Source organism: Nelumbo nucifera, chromosome 3 (genome assembly GCF_055504915.1).
Source record: "Nelumbo nucifera cultivar China Antique chromosome 3, China Antique-T2T, whole genome shotgun sequence".
Classification (NCBI taxonomy): Eukaryota; Viridiplantae; Streptophyta; class Magnoliopsida; order Proteales; family Nelumbonaceae; genus Nelumbo; species Nelumbo nucifera.
The window spans coordinates 28934357-28958028 of NC_142651.1; the positions used below are offsets into that span (position 1 = coordinate 28934357).

General features: G+C 36.8%; 2 protein-coding genes across 3 annotated transcripts; both read right to left on the bottom strand.

Annotated features, from left to right (window-relative positions):
* Nucleotides 1–734: 734 nt before the first annotated feature.
* On the bottom strand, nucleotides 735–1927 carry LOC104607325 (EF hand calcium-binding protein family). Its single transcript, XM_010272978.2, has one exon. It carries the CDS (start codon nucleotides 1622–1624, stop codon nucleotides 1007–1009), a length of 618 nt encoding a protein of 205 aa, XP_010271280.1. The 5' UTR covers nucleotides 1625–1927; the 3' UTR covers nucleotides 735–1006.
* Nucleotides 1928–16429: 14502 nt separating this feature from the next.
* LOC104607411 (glutamine synthetase cytosolic isozyme 1-like) lies at nucleotides 16430–20325 on the bottom strand. Of its 2 annotated transcripts, XM_088900777.1 has the most exons (13): nucleotides 20000–20325; nucleotides 19756–19884; nucleotides 19246–19285; nucleotides 19043–19146; nucleotides 18856–18904; nucleotides 18647–18753; nucleotides 18400–18487; nucleotides 17748–17876; nucleotides 17561–17635; nucleotides 17318–17371; nucleotides 17175–17212; nucleotides 16888–17047; nucleotides 16430–16787 (listed from the first exon to the last, which is right to left on the bottom strand). In XM_088900777.1, exons 1-13 carry the CDS (start codon nucleotides 20071–20073, stop codon nucleotides 16635–16637), a joined length of 1200 nt encoding a protein of 399 aa, XP_088756903.1. In that variant the 5' UTR covers nucleotides 20074–20325; the 3' UTR covers nucleotides 16430–16634. The 2 variants fall into 2 exon arrangements, with proteins under 2 accessions (XP_088756903.1, XP_010271383.1); XM_010273081.3 differs by lacking the exon at nucleotides 20000–20325 and having other exon boundaries at nucleotides 19756–19897.
* Between the last annotated feature and the right edge of the window lie 3347 nt (nucleotides 20326–23672).

Genomic DNA, 23672 nt, shown 5'->3' on the forward strand with positions numbered 1-23672 from the left:
TACACTGGGTCAAATAAAATTCACCATCATGAAGATTTGTTCCTCAAAAGGGTCTGAATTTATCGGTTGGGTTGAATGGCGATGGCTTCGCTCGACAACCCCTTTGCACCCAGTTAACAATTCTGCGCTGGGTCAACCATATTTGTCAAGCTCCCAATGTGGTTAGGGTTTAGTCTTTTTTATCTTTCAATTAACGCACGCTAACAATAATCATTTGTCAGAAACAGTAAGAATAGCCTTATTCAATTTTTAAACACTAAAGGTACAATCTACATCTACATTCTACCCTTTGGACGTGTGGTCAGTTCCTAGCGAGAATCCTACACCCACCAGACCTATTGGAGTTTGGCGGGCATTACGCAACAACTTGATGATTCAGTTTGTTGCAGTTGGGACACGCATCCACCAATCAAGTCCAATCAAGGGCCCACTGCTACATCACAGGCGGTGAATCCAATGGTATCAGAAGATTCTTTGTTAAGGAAGATCATCAAGAAGACATTTGCAGCTGAGAGAGAGAAAAATAGCCGTTCAAATTTTGATTTTCCTCCTCCAAAGTCCAACCCACTAACCACACAAATAAAAAGCAATTAACAAGAAACACCAACCAAACAACCACAATACCCGCAAAGCAAAAACAGGAACTGGTCTGAGTAAAGAGTAGAAGTTCTGGTAAAAAGAATCACAGGCCGATCTTCAAAAGTTGAAAGTGAAGAACACTCTGCACTAAAATATGTTGAAAAACAGCAAACAAGAAAGTAGAAACTCCATTAATTACTGCCACACAGAGAAAGAGAACGAATTCTTTAACTTGGTTTTAGCTTTCAACAAACAAGAAAGGAAAGAAAGATCAAAAGATCATCTGTTGAGTATACAGAAAGCAAAATTATAACCTCCCCCGGTTGATGTTCTCATGGAACCCAATTTCAAAATGAATGATGAAACCAGGGAATACGCTAAAAAAATCAAAGAGAACAGAAGAGGAAGAAATCTGACGAAGACATTGTCATCCATCGCTTCTCACCATCACTCTTTGCAGCGTTGCCATTGAAGTTGCTCGTGAAGACGAGTCGGAGCCCGAACCCATCATCATAATCTTGAACTCTTCAAAATTTATCAACCCATCTCCATCACAATCCACCCCACGAATCATCTTCTTACACTCCGCAATCGAACATCTGTCATCCCCCAAACTCTTCAACACCGTTTGCAATTCCTCCGGTGATATGGACCCATTACGATCGATATCAAACACCATGAACGCGTTCTTCAGATCCTCTATTACCTTCAAAGAATCAACCCCTTTCGTGTTCAACTCAATAAACTCGTTCAAATCAATAAACCCATCGCCGTCCGAATCCACCTCCTCCACCATCTTCTGTAATTCCTCTTCCGTCGCAGGGTGTCCCAAGCTCCCCATGATTGAACCTAGTTCGGACCAAGAAATCTTCCCATCCCCATTCACATCAAATCTCTTAAAAACATGCTCCAGTTCCTCGATCTGGCTTTTCGAATTCACCAACGAGTTCACGGACGACGATCTCGAAACAGCCGAGTTCCCTCGAGGGGAGTTCGGCACCGACTTGCTCTTCCTTTTCCAAGCGAAAAAAGATCGAATACCCATGACTCCTTTCTGGGTTTCAAGCCTCAAAAACAGCAAACCTTCAAGAGACACTCAAGATCCTGAGATCCCAAAGCAATAAAAAGCTGGGGAGCGAATTAGCGATGAAGAAGAAGAAACAGAAGTTTTAAGGTGATTAAAACCACAACCCTTGAGGGTATTGCGTACAATCTGTATTCCCGTGAAAAGTGGAGCTCCAAAATCAAAATTGTGTAATTGGAGACTATTTTTACCAGAGATTTTTCTCTATGCGAGAGAGAGAGAGAGAGGATTCTATATTTCTATTGATAAACGACGAGATTAACGGTCTCATAATCTTCAATTTATACTCGTCGTAATTAAATATTAATTGATTTTGGGAAACTGCTTGGAAGGTTCGAACCAGTACCATCACTTCCTTCTATAATAATGCAACCACGTTCTGGAATATACTAGAGTCTTCCATCGATGTCGTAAATGCACTGTACTGACTGTTGGATTGGAATCTGATTTGATATTTTACTAAATTGACAGAATGAACGACAGATAGTGTAAGGAGAACCGGTATTCAGTGGTTCTGGTTGAGTACTTGAGTTGGATCAATGTGTGGAGTCTAGAAATGGGAAGGCGTGATACCCTGATTTTTTGCAGCGCGACAGATATTCCATTTTTGAGAATATTTTAATTTCCTGAGTAAATTAAAATGGGAAGGAGTGAGAAAAGGTGGGAAAAGGGATCCAGCTTTTGGGAGTGCCGGAGCCAAGTGGAGAAACGAAAAGGAGGTGCCTGGAATGGATCACGAGGTTCTTTATTAAGTTATAATCACGACATCATTAGCCATTGATTTTGATATCGACGGCGAAGAATCTGATTCAAGAGAATTTTCTGATTGTAGGTGTGCCATCGCCGTTGATCGCGTGTCCTTTTTTCCCGTGATAAAAGCATTTTATATCGGACGCTGCTGCATACCTTTTCCCGTGCTCTGAAGGTGAAAGGTTCACGCGTGTTGTGCTTTATACTGCTTTACCCGTGATACTAGACGCTGTGGATTTGACACGTGTCAATGTCAATGGCGGGAAAACAGTTTATTAGAAGGAAAGGAAACTCGTGTAGCGGCTTCAATATGGGCATTACCGTCAATGCGCATGTGAAAAGGACAATGCATTAAGGACAATTTGGTCATTGTAATCTCCTAGTTTTTAACGTTGCTTTGCTTCTAGAGGGAGTGAAGAGCCATTGGCCACGTCATCTATGTTACTTCTCTCCAACCGGGCTATTCTATGGGAGACGTGGCATATTTTCTGCCAATGTGATGGTCCTATGCTACTTCTAAGGAAGGATCAGAAGTGAACCATGTTTAGAGAGCAGTAAATGGATCGGTTCTACTGATAGAAGTAGACCCGAACCGACCAAAGCCATACAGAGTCTCTATAGGATGGACCGATCTTAAAGATCATATGGGCCAAAAATTATCTGATTTTATTGCATTTAATTAGATGGTCGAGAAACAGATTGTTTGGTTTTTTTAACTCATATAAGTAGACTATTTTGGAATATCCATTGTTTTAATTGGAATCAATTAAATGGTGGGTCCCGATTCTTGATACAAAAAAATCTTATAGATTTAGCAAATTTTATTTTCTTTTAATATTTGATCATTGACTTTGGACCTTTGGATTTGTGGGTTATTCATGTTTTGGGCTTAATGGGCCTAGACGATTGTAGTAGCCTCGTTAAGAGCTTCACCATCATTATCATCATCCGTCATTCGGTCATTGGTATGGTAGGAAGTCAATGTACATGTATCAAGGGGTTATCAAACAGTCCAATCAAGATGACTAAGGGTTGTTTGGCAACTAAAATAAAAAATCAAGGGCCTTAGAGTTTAGAGAAAATTGGGTGAATAGAAGTTTAGGTGTTATAAAAAGTAGTTAGTTTTTTTTTTTTTTTATAATTTTATTTTTTCGAAGCCTTAGTTGAATCTTGCTATTTTTTCATGTCCACATGGAAATTGTCAAATTAAGACCTTCCCATCAATCTTTGTTGCTTCTTCAATTATTGGAGTATAGTATGTCAAAAATGGGTTTAGCAAGTTAAGGCTTGAGAAAAATACACTAGGTTATGTTTGGTTTGAATGAAAATGTGAAACAAATAAAAAGTTGATAGAAAATTCGTTAAAAATTTATAAAAATCCTTAGGCTGTGTTTGGTTGCAATGCAAATAAATTTGCATTGATAAAAAACCATGCACTGTAAATTTTGACCCATTTATGTTTTAAATTTTAGCTTATTTTGTTTGATTGCAGTACAATGAAGTAAATTAAGACATGAAAGCATAACAAAGTAAAGCCCAAAACCAAATTAAATGAGAATTTGCATTTTTTTTTTCATTTGCACTAGTGTAAATAAAACTGCACTTCAACCAAACGCAGCCTTAGGAATTTTCCCTCAATGTTCTGCTTCTCTTTTATTTTCTTTCAAATCAAACCAAATACAGCACCGCAAAGGAAGCAAAAAACAAAAAACATTGACACATAATCAAACAAAACATGGTGATAAATTGACACACCACAGTTGACATCTACAATGTGGTTGAAATTTTGGTAGTAAGAACATCTTGTGAAATGTGAAAATACACATTTAAGCAGATCATGTAAAATCTTTAGTGTAATTAGTTGAAACCTTGACTTAACATGTCACAAAATATTTGTTAATACACTAAAGTTGGATTCATCAAACAAAAAAGTGCATAATAATTTTAAATGAGAGAAAAACCAAAGTTTTACTTAATATCCAACGAAATTGATCATGTTTTTAAATGTTATTTAACACTTTTTTAAATATTATTAGCATGCTTTTTTTTAAGTTTGTTAACTTCAAATTGACTTTATTTTCCTTTTTCAATGAGCTGTTTATAAAAGCTTAAGGTATTAGATGAGTTCAATGTATAGTTGTTTATCTTCTAACACGCTGCCACTCACATATAAGCCACTCAGTCTTAAAAGTATAAGCCCATTTATACCTTGTGTTAAAATTGAATTAATTATATATATTGAGGCGACAGGACACTTGGTTAAATAGGTAGGCCCAACCATACCTTGAGCTGAAATTTAATTAATTATAATGGGAATCATGAAGAGAACACTATATCACTTAACCAAACATGCTTTAATAACATTGCAAGAAAGAGTTCAGATCTGCGCCTCACAAGGAGGCGCCCCACAATGTCTTATAGAACATTTCCGTCATGTATTGAGAACATCTCCCGATGATAGTACCATAACCGATGATGTCATCATCAGGAGATGTTCCCAATACATGGCGGGGATGTGTTGTGGGACATTGTGGGGCGCCTCCATGTGGGGCACAGATCTGAACTCTGCAAGGAAACGTTCAACCTAAAAACTTACTGTAAGGTAAGGTCCTTGGATAAGCTTTTATTCTCTAACAGCTATAATTTTTTAATATTTATTTACTATTTTTATAACTATCTTTATAACTTCAACAGAAAAACATTATTTTTTAAGTAACTTAAGTCAGGATGTCATAATCCTTAGGTACACCAAACAATTGGTCTAATTTACAGTTTGTGAATTCACACACATGCACACACACACACACGTGCATGCCATGCACACAACACCCCTCCCTCAGGGACCAGATCTAGTAGGCACAATATAGTAAATATGTTTGATAAACACTTAATAAATATTCTAACAACTGTTAAAAGTTGTTTTTAGTCCTTTTCAAGGGTAGGCTGGTGCTCATTGAATGTACTTACAATGGTGTGCCTGATCCGGATCTGGACTGTCCCCCTCTCCTACCTCCCCACCCCCCAAAAAAATAAGAAAAAAGAAAATCCCAAAAGAAAGGGAGCCAATGAATTTGACCTTAGAGTGGGCCCCACCACCTGGATCCCACATATTGCAAAGTAAGATCTGTCAAGGTTTGCATGTCGCGTTCTCAGGTAGGGCAACAAAGACATGAAGACAAGGCGAGGCTGTGATCTGCCTAGTCAAAACTGGCGTAATATTGGCCGGGCCTACAACCGGCCGAGCGGTGAGGCCCTAATTTGTGTACCGTCCACGTCCACAAAAATCCACATCCACGGCCATCGTGATTCGTGGCCCATGTTAGGCAGTAAGTACTGCTACTACACCCAAAATGCAGTTGGCACCATACACATACAGCTACAGCTAGCTGTGAGTTCGGCCGGGGGCTTCCTTGTGTCACCCGAGATGCGACTAGGCTACCTCAACCAGCGGCCAAGCTTTGTGGAGCCAATGTGGCTTGTTGCATACTTGCATGTGATTAAGATTTTGCTGTTGGCCCAGGAGGCATGGCCGCATGGCTACTTGATTTGATTTAATCCAAAGCTTTAATAAAATGCCGATATCTTAGGGGGTGTTTGTCAATATCTATGATTTTGTCTTTTTCTTCAAAGAATTAAGGGACTAGAAGAGTACGGGATAGACCAAAAAAGATATGGGTATAGAAATAGTAAAAAATGATTTAAGTAGTAATGATAACTTAACAATGGATGTGATTTTAAATGGATTAGATTGACCAAACCGAATTCATGTAGCCAATCCCATATAATTGGGATAAGGTAAAGATGATGATGAAGTTCAAGAGGATGTTATATGAATTGTTTTTGTCATGAATTTAGAAACAAAATATACTCAGCTGATTTGAAAACAAGTTGGTTCTTAAATTTATGATTTGTATATGCGTTTTCAAAGCTGAAACCAAAAACAAATTCTTGAATTAAGGCTCCGTTCATTTTTCGGTAAATTATTTACCTAGGTAAATGCAATTATCTAGATAAGTTTTTCCTAGGAAACACTTATCCGGATAAGTGAATTTATCCATGTTCTTTTATTTCCTAAGTAAATAAGGTAATAACCATTTTATCCATAAAATTCATTATTAAAATGGGCATTTTTGTCCCATTCAAGTGTTAGCAACTTTCCCCATAGGTGGAAAAGTTATTTATCCATCTAGGAGATGAGTATCACATACCCAGGTAAATGATACCTAGGAAAAGGAACTTTCCCTGGTCCCCACATAAATATGAAAATGAATATGGGATTCTTGATCAACGGGAACCAAAATCCCATTGACCAAAAGCCCCTAAAGAGCATGTTTTCATCTGGTTATTTAGTTTCATGTTTCATGAACCATATAATTTCCATGCTACAAAATTTGTTTTCGTGTTAAAAATCACTATTTTGATAGTTTCAAAAACATGTTATGTTTTTAACTTTTTATATAAAAAAAGCTAGCTTTTTCCTTCCAAGACAACAAAATTCAAGAATGTGATTGCTTTGTTGATATGGCAATTTCAAAACAAAAGGAAAAATCTATGCTGTCATAATTGTTTTGGGGCAAGTATGGGTCATATACTATAAGTGTAGGGTGTCAATGGACCGGTTTTGGATTGGACCCCATTCAAACCAAACTCAATTTGGATGGATTGGATGGACCAACAAGACATATTGAATTGGACCAGTCTAGACTTAATGATGAATTCATATCGAATTGGATTGTATTAAGCCAATATCTGGTCCATTGATAGAAGATAAGAATATAGATGTCAATGGACCAGGTTTGAGTTAGAATTAATGTAAATTTAAACAAATGTGAACAGATTGGATGGTCCAGACATTGAATTGAACCAGTCCAAAATGCTCCAAAACATTTATTGAATTGAATCGAACCTGATCGATCCATTTGTAATGAAGTCACATTGGACTGGATCAGATTGGACCAAATCCAGTCCAATTGATATCCCTACATAGGCATATATTGTCAAGCATCTGGATAGACTTGTTATTTGTGCTAAATTGTATACCAACCCATGAGAATTCATCTAAATTGTTCATGGATTGGTTTTGATTCATCAAATTCTAAAATGTGAGAGTGGGTGGGTATGATATAGAAATTAAGATCAAACATTTTGATGAATTCTCATTGATTAATATACGGCAATGCCTTAACCACAGTCCAATCCCTTACATTTAAAACACCTTTTACTAAGATGTACACTATCCAACGAAAATTCATCAAAATTCAGGACAGACAGTTTCGATTGGGCAAACTCTCAATTTCGAGACCACCCCATTTAAGTATACAAAACCCAGAGGTCTAGATTTATGGGGTCAGTGTCATTCCACGTTTCATGTTTGGTCCCAATAGCTTTTTGCCTAGTGTAGTATCAATTAAGGTTCAAAGTATCGACATGTATTGATCTGTATTGGTCGATACGTATCGATTAGACCTGTTCATGGGCCGGGCCGGGCTTTTACTGTGTATTAACAAATATTTTTAAGGCCCGAGCCCGAGCCCGGCCCTCATAAAAAGTCCGAAACCCGAGCTTGGGCCCGGGCCCGAAATTTAGCCTATATTATTATTATTATTAATGTTGAAGCAGCTGAATAAAGAGAGAGATAGATTGAAATTATAAAGAAAAGAATAAAATATATATATATATTAAATTATAAATATATATTTTAATAAATATTATATTATTTATATATTTTATATAATATATAATACTGAGTCAGGCCGGCCCGGGCTTTTTTGACAAATCCCGAGCCCGACCCGAAACACAGTCGGGCTTACTGTGTTAAGCCCGAGGTCAGGCCCGCGGGCCTAATTATATGACCAAGCCTGGCCGGGCCGTCGGGCTACCCGGCCCATGAACAGGTCTAGTATTGATCTATATTAGTCGGTACGTATCATTTTGGGACCTTCCTGACATGCCCCTAAAGTGGGTGTATTGGAGTTCTGACTGGTTCAGGGGGTGGAGGAGCCTTAAGCTGGCCCCCTAAATCAGTTTTGAAAAAAATAAAAAAAAAAGTAAAAAACAGTATAGATATCGCCTGATACACCCCTACCGACAGACATATTGATATTTTAAACCTTGGTATCAACAATTTGCATTAAAGAGAACAAAATGATAAAACATGATTCATATAACCGATCTTATATAATTGGGACTTAGGACAAGGCTTAGATGATGTTGATGAAGATAATTAGTGTCAACAGCTTGCGTGGGATCTTAGATAAGGTCAATATTTGCCATGGTTGGGCATACGTGGAATCAGAATATCAGTGCATCACCAAGAAATGAGAATCATTTAAAATAGCAGAATATCTTTTCCATGAGTACCATAGCCAAGTTGTTCCAAAATCTGGTGGGTGACAATGGATTTGGATTTAGTTTTGATTTCACTGAATAAAAACAATTTAGGGGGTGTTCAGAAACATGGTTGGTTTTGTTTCTGAATGCCACATCATTAAAATTATATTGTTTTTACTAATGTATCAATTATTTTTGTTTACAAATTGGGATTTGGTCCTCTCACATGAGGGAGTCTCACAATAACCTCACAGGCACATCCCACCGTATATTGGGAACATCTCCTGTAAATAATAACATATAAGTACGGAAGGTATTCTCAATACACGGTGAGATATACCTTTGAGGTCAGTGTGAGGCCCCCTGTGTGAAGAACAGATCCGGTCTCTTTATTTTCTAAATCAAAATCAACCATATTGTTAAACAATTCCCGAGGCTCTGTTCACCATAGAACAACTGTAAATTCTGATAATGACAGTAATTTTTTTTTTTGAAAGACAAAATCATATATACTGAAATCATCATCTCAGTTTACATGCCGGGTCACATACCATTGGGCCACCACCAAAGTTTAAAGTATTGATATTTAGGGTCTGATAAATACTGAGATGAGAATTGGGACATTTTAATAATTTCAAATGTTAATTTAATGCCTATTATCGGTAAAATATCAAATCGGAAAGATAAAAATAAAAAAAAAAAAGAAAAAGAAAAATATCACTTGTTGAATGATATTTTGAACCTTGGTCATAACTCAATTTTGTTGTAAAGTTTTGGGAGCGGTTGACTGGATATCGGTTTCATCTTCGCTCTTTTCTACACGAAGTGACAAACTCAAGCCCACATGTCAGCCCAGGATTTTACGGGCACCTAGCAATGAGCCTTATTTAGTGCTCATTTTGCTGTTGGTTCAAGTCAACTACATGAAAAAGCTATTAGGCGAGTGCTCTTTGTAGAGGCTGTGTAAATAGCTGTACAATGACCAAACATTGCTTATAGGCTTTTTGGCTTCTGAGTGGGCCCATCTCACAAAGCCAAAAGCCACATTGTACCCTCCCAAACGGATACTTAATAGACCCAACCAATTTGGCAAATATTGGCCTGATACGTTTTATTAAAGGTGATAATATCAATTCAAATGAAGGGTATATTGAGTTTGTGGTGAAAACCCCGGATAGTACAAAATAATTATTTTGCAGTTAAAAGCATGGCTTTCAGCTGAAGCTTCTTTTAGTGGTTCCTCCAAAGCGGTTCAACCAAAGCTTCAGTCCTCCCAAACAGGCCCTCACTAGCATCACTCTCAACAATATGATATTTTTTTTATTTACTTTCAAGACTCCCTGCTTCAGACACCTCCCAGCTTCTTCTTCCTTGGCCGAGGAATTGGAACTTTGTTACAGGCGACAACAATATTGTCTCTATGAGTTCCAGATTGGGAGTTTCCTTGCTAAAGGCTCCTGCCCAGCTTAAGCCAGCACATAGAGGTTAGGGCCCATATAGTTTTGTAACCTGGTAATAGGAACATCAAATATGGGCAAGTTTAACAGATCTACCAATTCGACCTGGGCCCAGCAGTATCTGGGCTTAGTTTGAGCTTGGGATAAATTAGGTGGGCATTGGTAGGATGAATGATAATTAACTCCAGTATGTTTACACCATAAAATAGGTTCATAATCTACCTCAGGACTAGGGCTGAAAATGGTGTTCTTTTATCCAAATTCATACGAGAAGAGGATTTCTTTATCAGACAAGGACATTTCACTGCCGGATGATGACATTTTAGGATAAAAAAAGGAATAAAGATTATTCTTAAACTATACATTGACCATACCAGAACAAAATTCCCATTAATTTTCCTGAAAAATTCTTGGGAGTTTTTTTTATTTATTTATTTTTTTTTTTGTGCAATTCTTGGGAGTTTTGTCCTCCAATCCCTATTCAGAACTACCAGACATGCAACCCTAATTAGCATCCATATCAAGTCCATTTACTGTCATTTGGGTTCATACCAAGTTGTTTAGAGAAAAAGGAAAAAAAAATCCAACTCTTTGAATTAAATTTGAAAGAAAGGTCCACGGATTGCCAAACATCTAAGGTTCCAAAAAGGATCATGGAGACATGGATTTGCATTAGAAGAATACAGTGAAAATAATGAATATTTTTTTTAGGTTCTACCGACCATCTGGCCACCTATAGATACCTTGATACCTTAGAAGTTCCTTTTTATACCTGTCCTACTAGCTTTGTAAGGACAAAATAAGGGTGGGCCCCCAAGATCTCATGTGCTATAAGAATATAGAGAAAGCTAAAGCACCCTGTAGCCCATTAATGCACCATGGCCACAATCAGAAGACCATAAACTAGTTTCCCATCTTTGTTTGGTTGACACCCCCCACCCCAACAAAAAATAAGCAATTATTTTCCCTCATCACCTTCCACTAGTGTCAAAAGTACCTTCTTCCTTTGGTGGAAACTACAATGGTGATAAGGATGTTTCTGGATGTTTCTGGTATTCTTATAAAGTTACTTTAACTCTTGTCATTTATTCGAGAGAGAGAAGATATTATATTTATTTGGCATGAAAAAACAAATAAGATGATCCTTTACATTATTCACCTTCTGGCGTTTGATAAATTTGAAATTTTAGATCTGAAAAGTTAAAAAGATATTGGAAAATTCTATATTAGTATCCTATACTTTGGGTCTAGTGATACTTTGGTCCCCAAATTTTAAAATATGACAATTTAGTACTTAAACTTTCAAAACGTGCCAATCTAGTACCTATCATTAACCAACTTATTAACCAGCCGTTAAGTGTCATTTGAAAAGACACAAATACCCTTCGAGTGTCATCTAACTCTCTTTATCAACCATTCAAACATTGACAAAAAATGAGCAATCTCAAATCCTTGTCTCTTCTGTTCAAGAAAGTTGGGGTCACTAGAATGCCCATTGAGACGTAACCCCAACTTTCTTGAACAGAAGAGGCAAGGATTTGAGACTGTTCATTTTTTATCAACATGTGGATGGTTGATAAAGAAAATTAGATGACACTCAAACGAAATTTTTGTCTTTTCAAATATCACTTAACGATTGGTTAATGACAAGTACTGTGGTGTGTCCAGAAGTGTGTCGTTAAACACCCTAGAACACTAGTTTAAACATTTATAATTTTTACCGTTTCTCAAACAACTACTAACGTAGTAAATGGGTGAAAACGGGTCGTATCCATAGGGAAGCAAGTGAAAAATTAATTTATACTTAGATCCAAACAAGAGAATGCAATCGGGAATGGCAGAAAAAACGAAAATAAAATCTATTATTGTTGAAATTAAATGTTTCAAATTTAAACAAGACAATAAATAAAAATCAGAATTTAATAAAGTATGGGAATCAACAAAGGAAATAAAAGAAATAAAAAAATGATCTAGAATCTGGATCCGATGGCGGTAGCTACAGATCGGCCAGACAACTTGCAGAAACCCCTCCTAACAAGAACCGGGCGTTTGTCCTTTCTACAACCCTCGAACCCCTCGAGACATCTTAGCCTTGAACCAAACGAATTCAGATCTGCAAAACAGAGAAACGAACAAGAATTAAATCCAGAAGATTGCAGAAATAAAAATAACAGAAAAAAATAAAGAGAAGAAAAGAATGGTTGGTCAGATCTAATGGTGGTAGTTGTAGAATGGTTGAACAGCTTGTAGGAACCCCTCCTGACAAGATCTGGGCGTCCTCCCCTTCTACAACCCTTGAACTCCTCAAGACACCTTAGCCTTGTTAACTGGGTGAATTGACCAACCCCTTCTATAGGGCCCCTAGGACCCTTTTTATAGAGAAGGGTGGACACGACTGGAAATAGGGAAAAAGATGGGGGCGACAGCTGGGATTTAGCAAAGTTAGGGACGCCCTAGGGTTTCTAATGGATGATTAGGATGGTTTTGAGGTGATCCTATGGCTGAAAATAAAAGGAGAGGGTGCCCAATATTATGTAGGGCTGAGATTTGGGCACCCAAAAATGGAGGATGTAGATTAGAACATCTACAGTTGAAGGGTTAAGATTAAAAGAATAGACGACGTCACAGATTGAATGGTCGGGATATAGGATGGAGGGAATGGCTGAGATTTAATGGTGGGGAGTTGAATGATGATGATTAAAAGTTAGGTGGCTCCTAGGGTTAGAATGCTAATAAGAGAGTGCCCTAGAATGGATGGTTGGGATATAAGATGGAGGGAGTGGCTGAGATTTTTAATAGTGGGGAGCTGAATGGCCAGGATTAGCAAAATAGGTGGTGTCCTAAGGTTTAAAATCTATAAAGGAGAACCCTAAAATGAGTGGTTGAGATTAAAAGAGGTGGAAGGTGGAGATTAAACACCTAGGGGCGGCTAGGATTTGCTAAGAGTGAAAAGAATGGGTTAAAAGGCGCCCTAGGGTTTGCTAGGCATGGGGAGCATGCTAATACAGTAGGAGGAGCTTCAAACTGGGTTTAGCGGTTAGGAGGCACCCTCCTGCTTTTAGTTTTTCACAAAAAACACCCCCTCTCTCAGTTGAACTTCACACCAGCTTCCCAAAATCTGCATTTCAGCCATGAAAAGTTCCCAGTTTTGCACAGGGACCCTCAGAGGTCACAACATTGAAATTAACTGGGAAAATGACACAATTTAACTACTCTAAGGTCGAAAATACCCCTGAATTGATGCCCTTAAGGCATCAAAATGCAAAGTTATCATACTGGATTGACACATTTTGAAAGTTTGGATACTGGATTGCCGCGTTTTAAAGTTTGGGAACCAAAGTGGCACTAGGCCCAAAGTACAGGGTACTAATCAAGAATTTTCCCAAAAGATATTGTCTGAAATCTGAAAGGAAGCATAGGTACTTTTCTACTTTTTAGAGGCTTTGAATCCATAAGTTTGTTTGTGTTCGATCAACCCTTTACCATCTTAAATTCATTGATTTTACTATTTTACCCCTAGAACATACTATTTGGAAATGTTGAGTTCAATTTGCATTATCTCATAAAAAATAATTTTCAACCTCAAAATAATATTGAAACAATACAAATAATAAATAATAAATTAAAAATTAAAAATTACTAATTATTAATTAATAAATGAAACGAGTAAAATTAAAAAATAATTAATGACTATAAAAATATTAAATAATCAATAATTTACACAAATAAAAATTAAAATAATTTTTAAAAATTAACGAAATAATTAAAAATTACCAGTTAATAAAAATAATTAATAAATAATAAATAGCATAAGTAAAATTAATAAAAATATTAAAATAATTAACAATGAATAATTAGTAAAAATAATTTATAACTCACCGAACAGCCGCTGCAAGTTGTAGCGGTGGTGGCAATAGCGGGAAGATAGGGGAGAGGGAGAAAGGGAGGGAGGGAGAGAGAGAGAGAGAGAGAGAGAGAGAGAATCGCCACCGCTGCACTTGGCGGGAAGACAAGGGGAGAGAGAGAGAGATCTACAAATCAAAACCATACCTATGAGAGAGCTTGACGGCGGTGAAGTTTCGTTCAGGTCGCAATGAGGGTTCGAATGACCTAATTTTTGAGCTTATATGAAAGACAAACCATATCATATTTAAATTTCTTTGATGACACTTATGTCTTTTACACATCTTTGAATTACATCTGACCGCATTAAGGACCCACTCCACCTCTTAGGAATTAAGATTTGAAATTGGATTTCTGATCTAGTAATAAGAGGGCATACCAAACGAAAGTGGCGTCTGAAAAGCAACGTTTTCAGATCTAAGACATCTGAAAAGTGCAATGAAACACCACCTAAGCTAAAAGGATATGGAAGTGATCTATTTGGTGCAACCTCCTCCTAGAATCTGAATTTTTAGATTGCTTCTTGCCAACTAAGAAGTTTGTCATACCCTTAACAGAGAAAAGGTTTGTTTGGTCCCTATTCACATTTTCTTATGAGAAAATGCTTTTAAGTTTTGCTTATTATCCAAAATCCTAATAATGACCGGTAAATGCCTCGTGAACTTGCAGGCTAAGTGGCCAAAGTGACCAGAGACCCAGGAAGGAGACCATGGGGCATCCAATACGGCTACAAGGTAGCTAGTTAGTTCATGTCAGAAGCAGATGGATTCTTGTGTTGGGGATGGACCCAAATTGGTGCAACAGATAACAAATTCAACATGTTCAGGCGCCATCCAATGAAGATGGCAATTCAGAAAGCAAAGTCTCTTATTTTCACCACAAAGAACACAATAGAATGTGTACAGTAGTCAGTATATATCAAGTAACAAATCAGAACTGTATTTCCAAGAACAATTAATGCAGCAGGATGAGATAGAAGAGCTGTTTAACTTCATGCAATTACTAAATTCTATGAATCCTTAGGTGGGGAAGCTTCCTTCTAGTGCAAATATTTGCTTCTGCATGCAGCTGACAGCTTGAGATCCAGACAACCAAGAATGGTAGTTAGACACCATATTCTGCCATGCATATAGAACAAAACTCCTTCAAAGTATAAACGGCATGAGAATTTTCACATTCCCCTTAATTTCCTAGATTCATTACCAGAAAAGATTAATTTATTATTTTAAGGTGGTTGCAACTATGGTTGGGTTGAAAGATTGGTCGGGGTTGGGGTGGAAAATAGGACTGTAATTAGATTGGGCCAAATTCAAATAAAGGTATATTCAAATTCAATTCGATAAGAACCCAATATACATACATTGATCCAATATTCGGCCAATATACAGATTTTACGTTCAAATAATTTATACAATCATAATTTTGCATCAGTGCAAATTTATTTGCTTTGCAACCAAACACAGCCCAATGTACAGCTGTAGTGAGGTGTGGGTAGGGTTCTTGTGGGTAGGAGATTCTTTGAATTCAATTTGATTAAAATACAATAAATTCATACCCATATTTCTAATTAATAAATAAAATATAATTTCAGATCCAATTATGTCTAAAATGATATCTGAATCTGACTTTATTGTATTTGAATTTAAATCAGGTTAATTCTGATTCTTTGGGCTCAGCTTGGAAGCAGTATAAATGCAAATATGTACAGCATAAATACATATAAATTAATACAAAATATAAGGTTTTACACTCTACATATTTACATTTTTACTCTTTCCAAACTCAGCCAGCCTTGCTAGCCAGAGTGGAAAATGCCAATCCAGTTTAAGTTTGAGTTGGATGAGAGGGTTGATGCCTTAGGCAACTTAAAGAATTTCAACTACATTGAGCTTAGTTAAGGTTCTGGTCTATTGAAAAAAGAAATATTCACAAATTCTCAATCCAACCTGACCAAAGTTGCACCCCTAAACTTGATCAATCCAAACCCATTGAAAATTCTCAATCCAACCAAACCAAAGTTTCACATGTAATATGTGTCTTACGTGAATATGATATTCTTGTATTTATGCATGAAAATTTGGTAGACAAAGTTCCAACCGGCCACCCAACCATCATCGGGTTAGTCTCGGGTTTTTAATTTTTCATTATTTATTATTTATTTATTTTTTGATTCATTGGGGTTAAAAAAACGGATCGGATTGAGAAACGTTGAGATTTTGATACATCGGATTGGGCTAGGGTTGACATCAGCCCAAACCAACCTGGCCCGAGTTTAAGCACTAGGCAGAAAAAAAATATGCAAAATATAAAAACATGAGACATTTCCTTGTATGACATCAGCGGGAATCAGCCCTTTCATATTATTGATGAATGATGATATTATTTTGCTGTTATCAAACAAACTACACAAGAGGCAAAATCAAAAGGCAGGAAGCAATTAGTACATTCAACCGTCGACCTCAAAACCAGAAGTAAAACATGACAAGGTCCCACAATGAACACCAACCAGAAGATGGGCCTTTTTGTGTTTCTCATGGTTTCCACAGAATGGTAGTCTCTGCAATCATGGAAGTAACCACATAAGGATCCATGTTGGAAGCAGGCCTCCTATCTTCGAAATAACCCTTGCCAGCTCTCTCTGTGTCTCTGCCCACTCGAATGGAAGCCCCACGGTTTGCAACACCCTGTAAAAATAATGAAGGAAAATAAGGACACCCATCTTCAGAATTAGAATCTGTGAGGAGTATTAGCTCCAATCTAGAGAGGGAAGCAAGTGTTTATTACCCAAACAAAGGTATTGATATCAGCTGTTTCATGGCGTCCAGTGAGACGGCGTTCATTGCCTTCTCCATAGGCAGAAATATGTTCCTTGTGCCTGAGCCCAAGCTTTTCAATTGCCTTTTTGATGACCTCATACCCTCCTTCACTTCTCATGGATTTGGTGCTGAAATCCCCATAACAGAGTTCATCAGATATGGTGAAGAAAAGAGAGTTTACATATTATTTGCAGAACTGGGAACAAAGAAACAAAACAGATGAGGGTAACCTCTCAATAAATTCAGACATGTTACCTGTAGTTTGTGTGAGCACCAGCTCCATTCCAGTCACCCTAAGAAAGAACAAAGATATCCTTTGTATTCTACTTTGCAGGAAACTAGGATGAAGCTCAAATGTTGGAAAACTTGGTGTGGATGAGGATGAAATTAAGACTTACCTGGATGGGCTTGGGATCAAAGGAGAGTACAACGCCAGCAATTTCTGTAATCCTCTGTGAAGGTTCAAAAGAAAATACTATTCAAGAATTCTTCCATCACAAAACCCCATGTTTCAAATAGGCTTTTTTCAAATAGAAAGAACAGCATAGAATAATCCAATTCTATGCATTTCAGAGAACTGAAAATAAATCATATCCATTAAGAAAAAGAAATCTTTCCAGATCGTAATTAAGAGAAATTACCTCCAGAATGTAACGAGCAATCCACAGTTCATCCCCAGCAGAGATGCCAACAGATGGGCCAACTTGAAATTCCCACTGAACAAAATTAAGCACGATGAAATGTGAGGAAAGTACAAAAAGAAAATAAAATTTGACATGCCAATTTAACCAAACAGAGAAATAAGGAAACAGAGAATATTGTTCTTGCCTGTCCTGGCATCACTTCTCCATTGATTCCACTGATGTTGATGCCTGCATAAAGGCATGCTTTGTAATGAGAATCAACAATGTCTCGCCCCCATGCTTTGTCAGCACCAACACCGCAGTAGTATGGTCCCTGTTTTCAGTAAATTGGCATTTTCAATTAGAAACATGTCCAGAGCTAGCTTCAAATTTCTATCATACATGCATGAAGAAGAAGAAGATATAAGGAGAAGGAACCAGCAACTACTCAGAAGAAGCCTTGAACTCGTTCCAGTAATAGGCAAGTTAAGTCTAATGTGGAAGACAAGATAAGGTAGAAGCATCAAAAGCTAAGAGGTTCACTAAGCATCATATTAAATAAATGAAATCATTCCTATTATCCCTGTTAGGTTAAAATTGTATCCCAGTATTGCTAGAAATTGGAGAAGACAAACAATTGATTCAATGTTTCCTTACTGAGCTTCCTAAAGTTAGAATTTTAAGTGATTAGTTCAAGTAAATCCAGAATCTTTTAAGACTTAGAACAATTACCTAGAAAATACCATTAAAAAAGGAAATTAATTCAAATCCTAGACCTAAATAATCTAACTAGACAAAGAAAATTAGAAAAAGAAGCCCAAGAAATTGAAACTGGAATTGGTGCAAAATTTCATTACCTGTGGACCAGGGAAACCTCCTACAGGCCACCCAACAGGCCATTTAACATCTTTTTGCAAAAGCGTGTACTCTTGCTCTATACCAAACCTGTTTTTGGCATCAAGTGAGTTGGGAAAAACACAAGAGGAACCCAAAATTTGTAAAGAACCAAATAACACTATAACAGAATAGATCAAAAACTTCAAAAAAGGCAACAAAGACAACTTGAATATCTGCGAGTCATAAACTTTAAAAAGACAAAAATACCAGAGTTCTTCAGCAAGAACATCAGGATGGTTGAATATCTTTGCAGCATTGCATCTCTTGTTGGTGGGAATTGGCTCACCAGAAGGAGTGTAAGTATCACACATGACCTGAATGAATTATATGTTTAGAATACCGATTAACAGAGAAAATTAGGAAAATTAACAGAAGCGAGGAATTATAGCTCATGTGAATTAACTGAAAGCGCTTACAAGAATATTGTTGCCTCTTCTAAATGGGTCCCTGAAGATGGCCTGAGGACTGTTTTAAAACATCACAAAAAAGAAAGCCCTCATTAGGAAAAGATAACAGGAAAAAAGAAAAGGCAATATACCTCTCATAGCAGCAGAACAAAAAACAAAAGAACAAACACAAAAAGGACAAAGAAAGAAAACTTACTATAAGATAACTTCACTATCTTCACCGGGAGCCTGACCTGTGCTTGAACCATCATAGTTCCATTTAGGAAGCTTGCTGGGATCACTAACTGGTCCAGAAAGCGTCTAAAACAACCCAACAGCCAAATATGTCAGAAAAAGAGATTGATAAATCACCAAGAAACAAGCAAAAAGAACCAAATAACAGAGAAAAGAAGTAGTTACCCTTGCTTTACTTCTCATATCCAATCCAGATCCACCAACCCTGTTGAATAATCAAAATGAACATTGAGGAAAGACTAGCATTGGGGAAAGAAAGATTGTTTTCTTGGATAAACAACGTTGGGAAAAGATAAAATGAAACACCCATAAAACAAAATTAAAAATGAAAGAAAATTAAATCATGGGTTAATGAAGACTTCGGCCAATTGAAAAAGAAGAAGAAGAAGAAGAAGAAGAAGAAGAAGAAGAACTGGATTGAAGAAACAGAAGTCAAGAATAGTGACAAGAATCCCAAACAAAAATAGCATTGAAGAAACAGATCCATGGAAATGGTAAAACTACCTCAAGAAATGAAAAAAAGAAAAAAGAAGAAGAAACCCATCAAACAGAATTTAGAAAACCATTCAATAACCAAGAATCCAAGATAAAAGAACCCACAAACACAACAATCTAATCAAAAGCAGAGGAGCATAAACCCAGAAAGACAAAACAGAGGGAAAAAGAAAAGCTCACCATATGTATTCTGCAATGACCTTCTCCGTCGAGTCGGAGAGGTTCATGTTGACAAGATCAGAAAGCAGCGACATATCGAACACAAAACCAGGAACACAGCGAGACTTCTCTTGGGATCGTGTCTTTGTTCTTAATAAGACGTGAAGGAAGGAAGCGAGATGAGTAGCTTTTATACTGTGCTTTGGAGTTGAAAACATTGAAAAAATATTATAATTAAATTAAATAATTAATCTTAAAAATTTACGTAAAAGGTCGCCGGTTAGAAAGGTAGGTACAGCCTATTAGCCATAGCCGGTGAAGAATCTCTTTCTCTAACATTAACAACAGTCACAGTTTAATATGCAATGGCCGGCCGGATTTACCGGCTACCTTCTATTACATATATTCTCAAATTTTTGGAGAAATTTTTTATAAGTTGTAAGCTATGTATCAAAGAATAAGTTTAAGTTCTTGATTGAACAAGAATAAAGAATGATAAGCAATGAAAAGATCATGTTCTTGTTCTTGTTGTTCTTGTGATTCAGATATGGTTATAGACTCATATTCAAGGTTTTAAAGAAAACTGGAAATATTACTATAATCACGTTACATCAATATATAGATCGAGAAAAGCTGAAATTTATTCCATCTCTACCCTCTCTCATCCTGAAACATTTTTTTGAACCATGTTGATTACCCTAGGAAATGAAATTCATTTTAGCAATTTTAACCACCAAACCCTGCCCAAGTGAAGAATATACCCTAGAAAATAGGGAGGAATTCTCACTTATTGTAATACAAGAATCAACTGAGCGCTGATTTGTTGGTGTGTTAATTGATTCGTTTCAACGTTCACGTAGAATCAAATCCCGCAACCAGTACAACCTAGAACGTAGAGTCCATGAAATCATAATAGCTCCAGCGGGCAGCGGTTTCCGCGGGTCCTAAATGAATGGGACCCACTGCAGCCTTGGAACTTGAGGTCATCATAGGACGAGAAAATTCTGCTACGCCACTGGCGTAGGAATCACGGCCCTCGATGTCTTGTTGTTGTGGTCCCACCTTGAATTAGATGATGTGAGGTTAAAGGTGGGGCCGTACAATACATCAAAGGCCATGATTCCACAGTTTCGGCCCAAAGCTACGACAACCGGTGTAGCGGCTTTCAGATAAGAAAATTTTTCTTTCTGTATTTTTCCGCAAAAAATCGGCCAGTCTCCGGTTGTCCGATTGGCTGAATCTCTGGCCACACATCATCTCCTCCGATCCGAGATTCGACGTATTTCGCTTTACACCGAATAAATACTCCTCTTCCTCTTTTTATTCCTTTTTGGCCTTTTCCTCATTTTTAGTTTCATGCAATTATATTTTATTAATTAAAATACTAAAAAATCTAAATAATGATAAAAAAATACTGGCCATCTGATGCAAGTATCTGCCATTTTCAAGCCTTGGGATGTGTACCTCTGTAGCTGTGAGGACGTGAAGATTCAGTCCTCCCTAATCTTTCTTGCTTGTGGAGTTGTGGTCAATGGGACCTACCAATCTACCATCAAATCTCAAGATATCTTGCACTTGTAAGTGATCATAAGATCATGGCCGTTAAATGCATGGACTTTGACTTCTTAACATTATAAGGAGTTGATGGGTTTGCTTATGAGAGATCCATTGATTGGTGAGTGGTACTAGAACACTTACATGTGGGCCAAGATAGAAGCTTGGACCATGGTCTAGGCCCCACCCAAAATTGCCAGCCAAAAATCAGCTTGACACATGATCACAACCCTTGGTTTCTTAATATCTAGACAGTGGAAAAAGTTCTATTAACCCTGAATCCGACGGTTAAAAATGGTCTACCCTGCAATTCTAGGTGTGGGCATGGGTCCCGTCCAATGGTTGGTCATAATCATCCGATTAAGCTAACACATGACGAGCAATGGAAGCCCAAAACCGCAACTGTGAATCTGTGATCACTGATCAGATTCAAACTATTATAAATAAATAAATGGCAATTGCATTCTCTTTGTACTTTGGGTTTATTATTTCTACATTCTACAATAAATAAATCTATATAAAAATAACTTCAATAAATAGATGACATTAGCATACTCTCCCTCTGTCATCTAGGGTTGTTAATTTTTATTTTAATATTCACTTATTTTATCTGAATTTAGGTGATAAAGCAATCAGCTCAACTAATTAAGCGGTAATGTGGTATAATTAATAATAAAAAATACTAAAATATATTGTTAATAATCAAATTAATAAAACCGGATGTAGATTCGACGTCGCTCCATGTATCGGTTATCGAGCCTTAAGTCGATGAATTAACCCAATTATTAGCTTAATTTAATCTAAAATTACAACCATATATGACATTTCCTTAATCAAGCATGTCCCTTGAGAAACATGAAATAATAATTTAACAAAGTTAGCTTAGCTTGCTTTCTTATGTCTCATACGGGCCGTTTTCTAGGTTTGGAATTTAGAATCACAAGTGGGACTTTATTTTATGTTGAGAGGATGATGCCCCAACTCTTGATGTTGTTTAGTTAATCTTCATTCATTGTCACTTGATGCAGTTGTATTTGAAATATACATTTTATAAATCAGAGCAGAATCATGAATGAGAGATGAGATCAATACGCAATTGGTCACACAAGCATTCATTAATTATTTAGGTCAAATTGCTCTGTTTATTCAATTAATCTATTGTTAAGGTCAATGGCACGGTTTCGATTCTCTCTTTTGCTTCAATTTTCAAACCTAAGGCTGTAATCCCCTAAGTACTTTGTTGTTATTTAATTGAAAAATAAATAAATAATTTCTTTATGAGTTTAATAATAACTTCAACCATCCGCCACCCAAAGGGATGATGTGGCCCAATCCAAACCATCCATTTGATACTCAACCCTTTAATAATCATATTATTGTGGGTTAGAGCAGCTTTCTGTCCTCCTAGCTATGCATTAATAATACATAGATATAGTTTTATCTTTGCACATGGGTATTGGGTAAGAGTGTTTTAGTAAATAAGCAATCCTATTTGTCAATAAAGTTGTGTTTGGTATTACTGGTGTTTTAATCTGCAAAGCTTTGAGTTGAAACACTGTATATACTTGAAACACAAAAATTGCTTTTTGTACCTGAATCTTATTTGGTGAAAAATGTGTGATTTTCATCTATGTAAGCGCCACATCAGCCAGGGTGTGTTGAGATTTAGCTTCCCAGAGCAAGAAACAGCAAAGTGGTTTTTCTTCCCTTAGGCTGAGTTTGGAAGGAGTACAAATGCAAATATGTAGAGTGCAAAACCTTATATTTTGTATGTATTTACGCTGTATATATTTGCATTTGTACTCCTTCCAAACTGAGTCTTAACGGGGATTTCCATGCAAAATGTTTTATGACCGTTTTAACTCAAAATGCCTCCAACCAAACAGATAGTTGACCATTAAACTCTAAACGCCTTTGTGGTGGTGTTTCTACCCTAAGAAATGCCCACTAAAAAAGGCCTTCTTTCTGTTGTTGAGGCTGTTCACTTGAGAATATGAGGTAGGAGTGATGTAAAGAACATGCGGAATCCCATCATTTGACTCTCTTTGCTACATGATCCATAAAGAAGAAAAAAAAAAAACAACTGCTTCTTACTTGTTTTATTTATTTATTTTTGCTTAATTTTAGCTGACTAAAAACCAACTACATCATCTGCAGTCATCAATACTAATAATACCTACAAAGATCCATTATTTATTGTAAACACCAAAATATATATTGTTTAATTAAGAGATGCTGAGAGGGAGAGGATTACAACATAGATGGAGACAGATTCCTGTAAAGGAATCTTGCCTCACATGAACTGAAAGTCATTTTCCTTTTTGTTTCCTTTCTATTTTTCAAGTAATACATCTCCAAGCCAAGATTCCAAATAAAATTTGAAT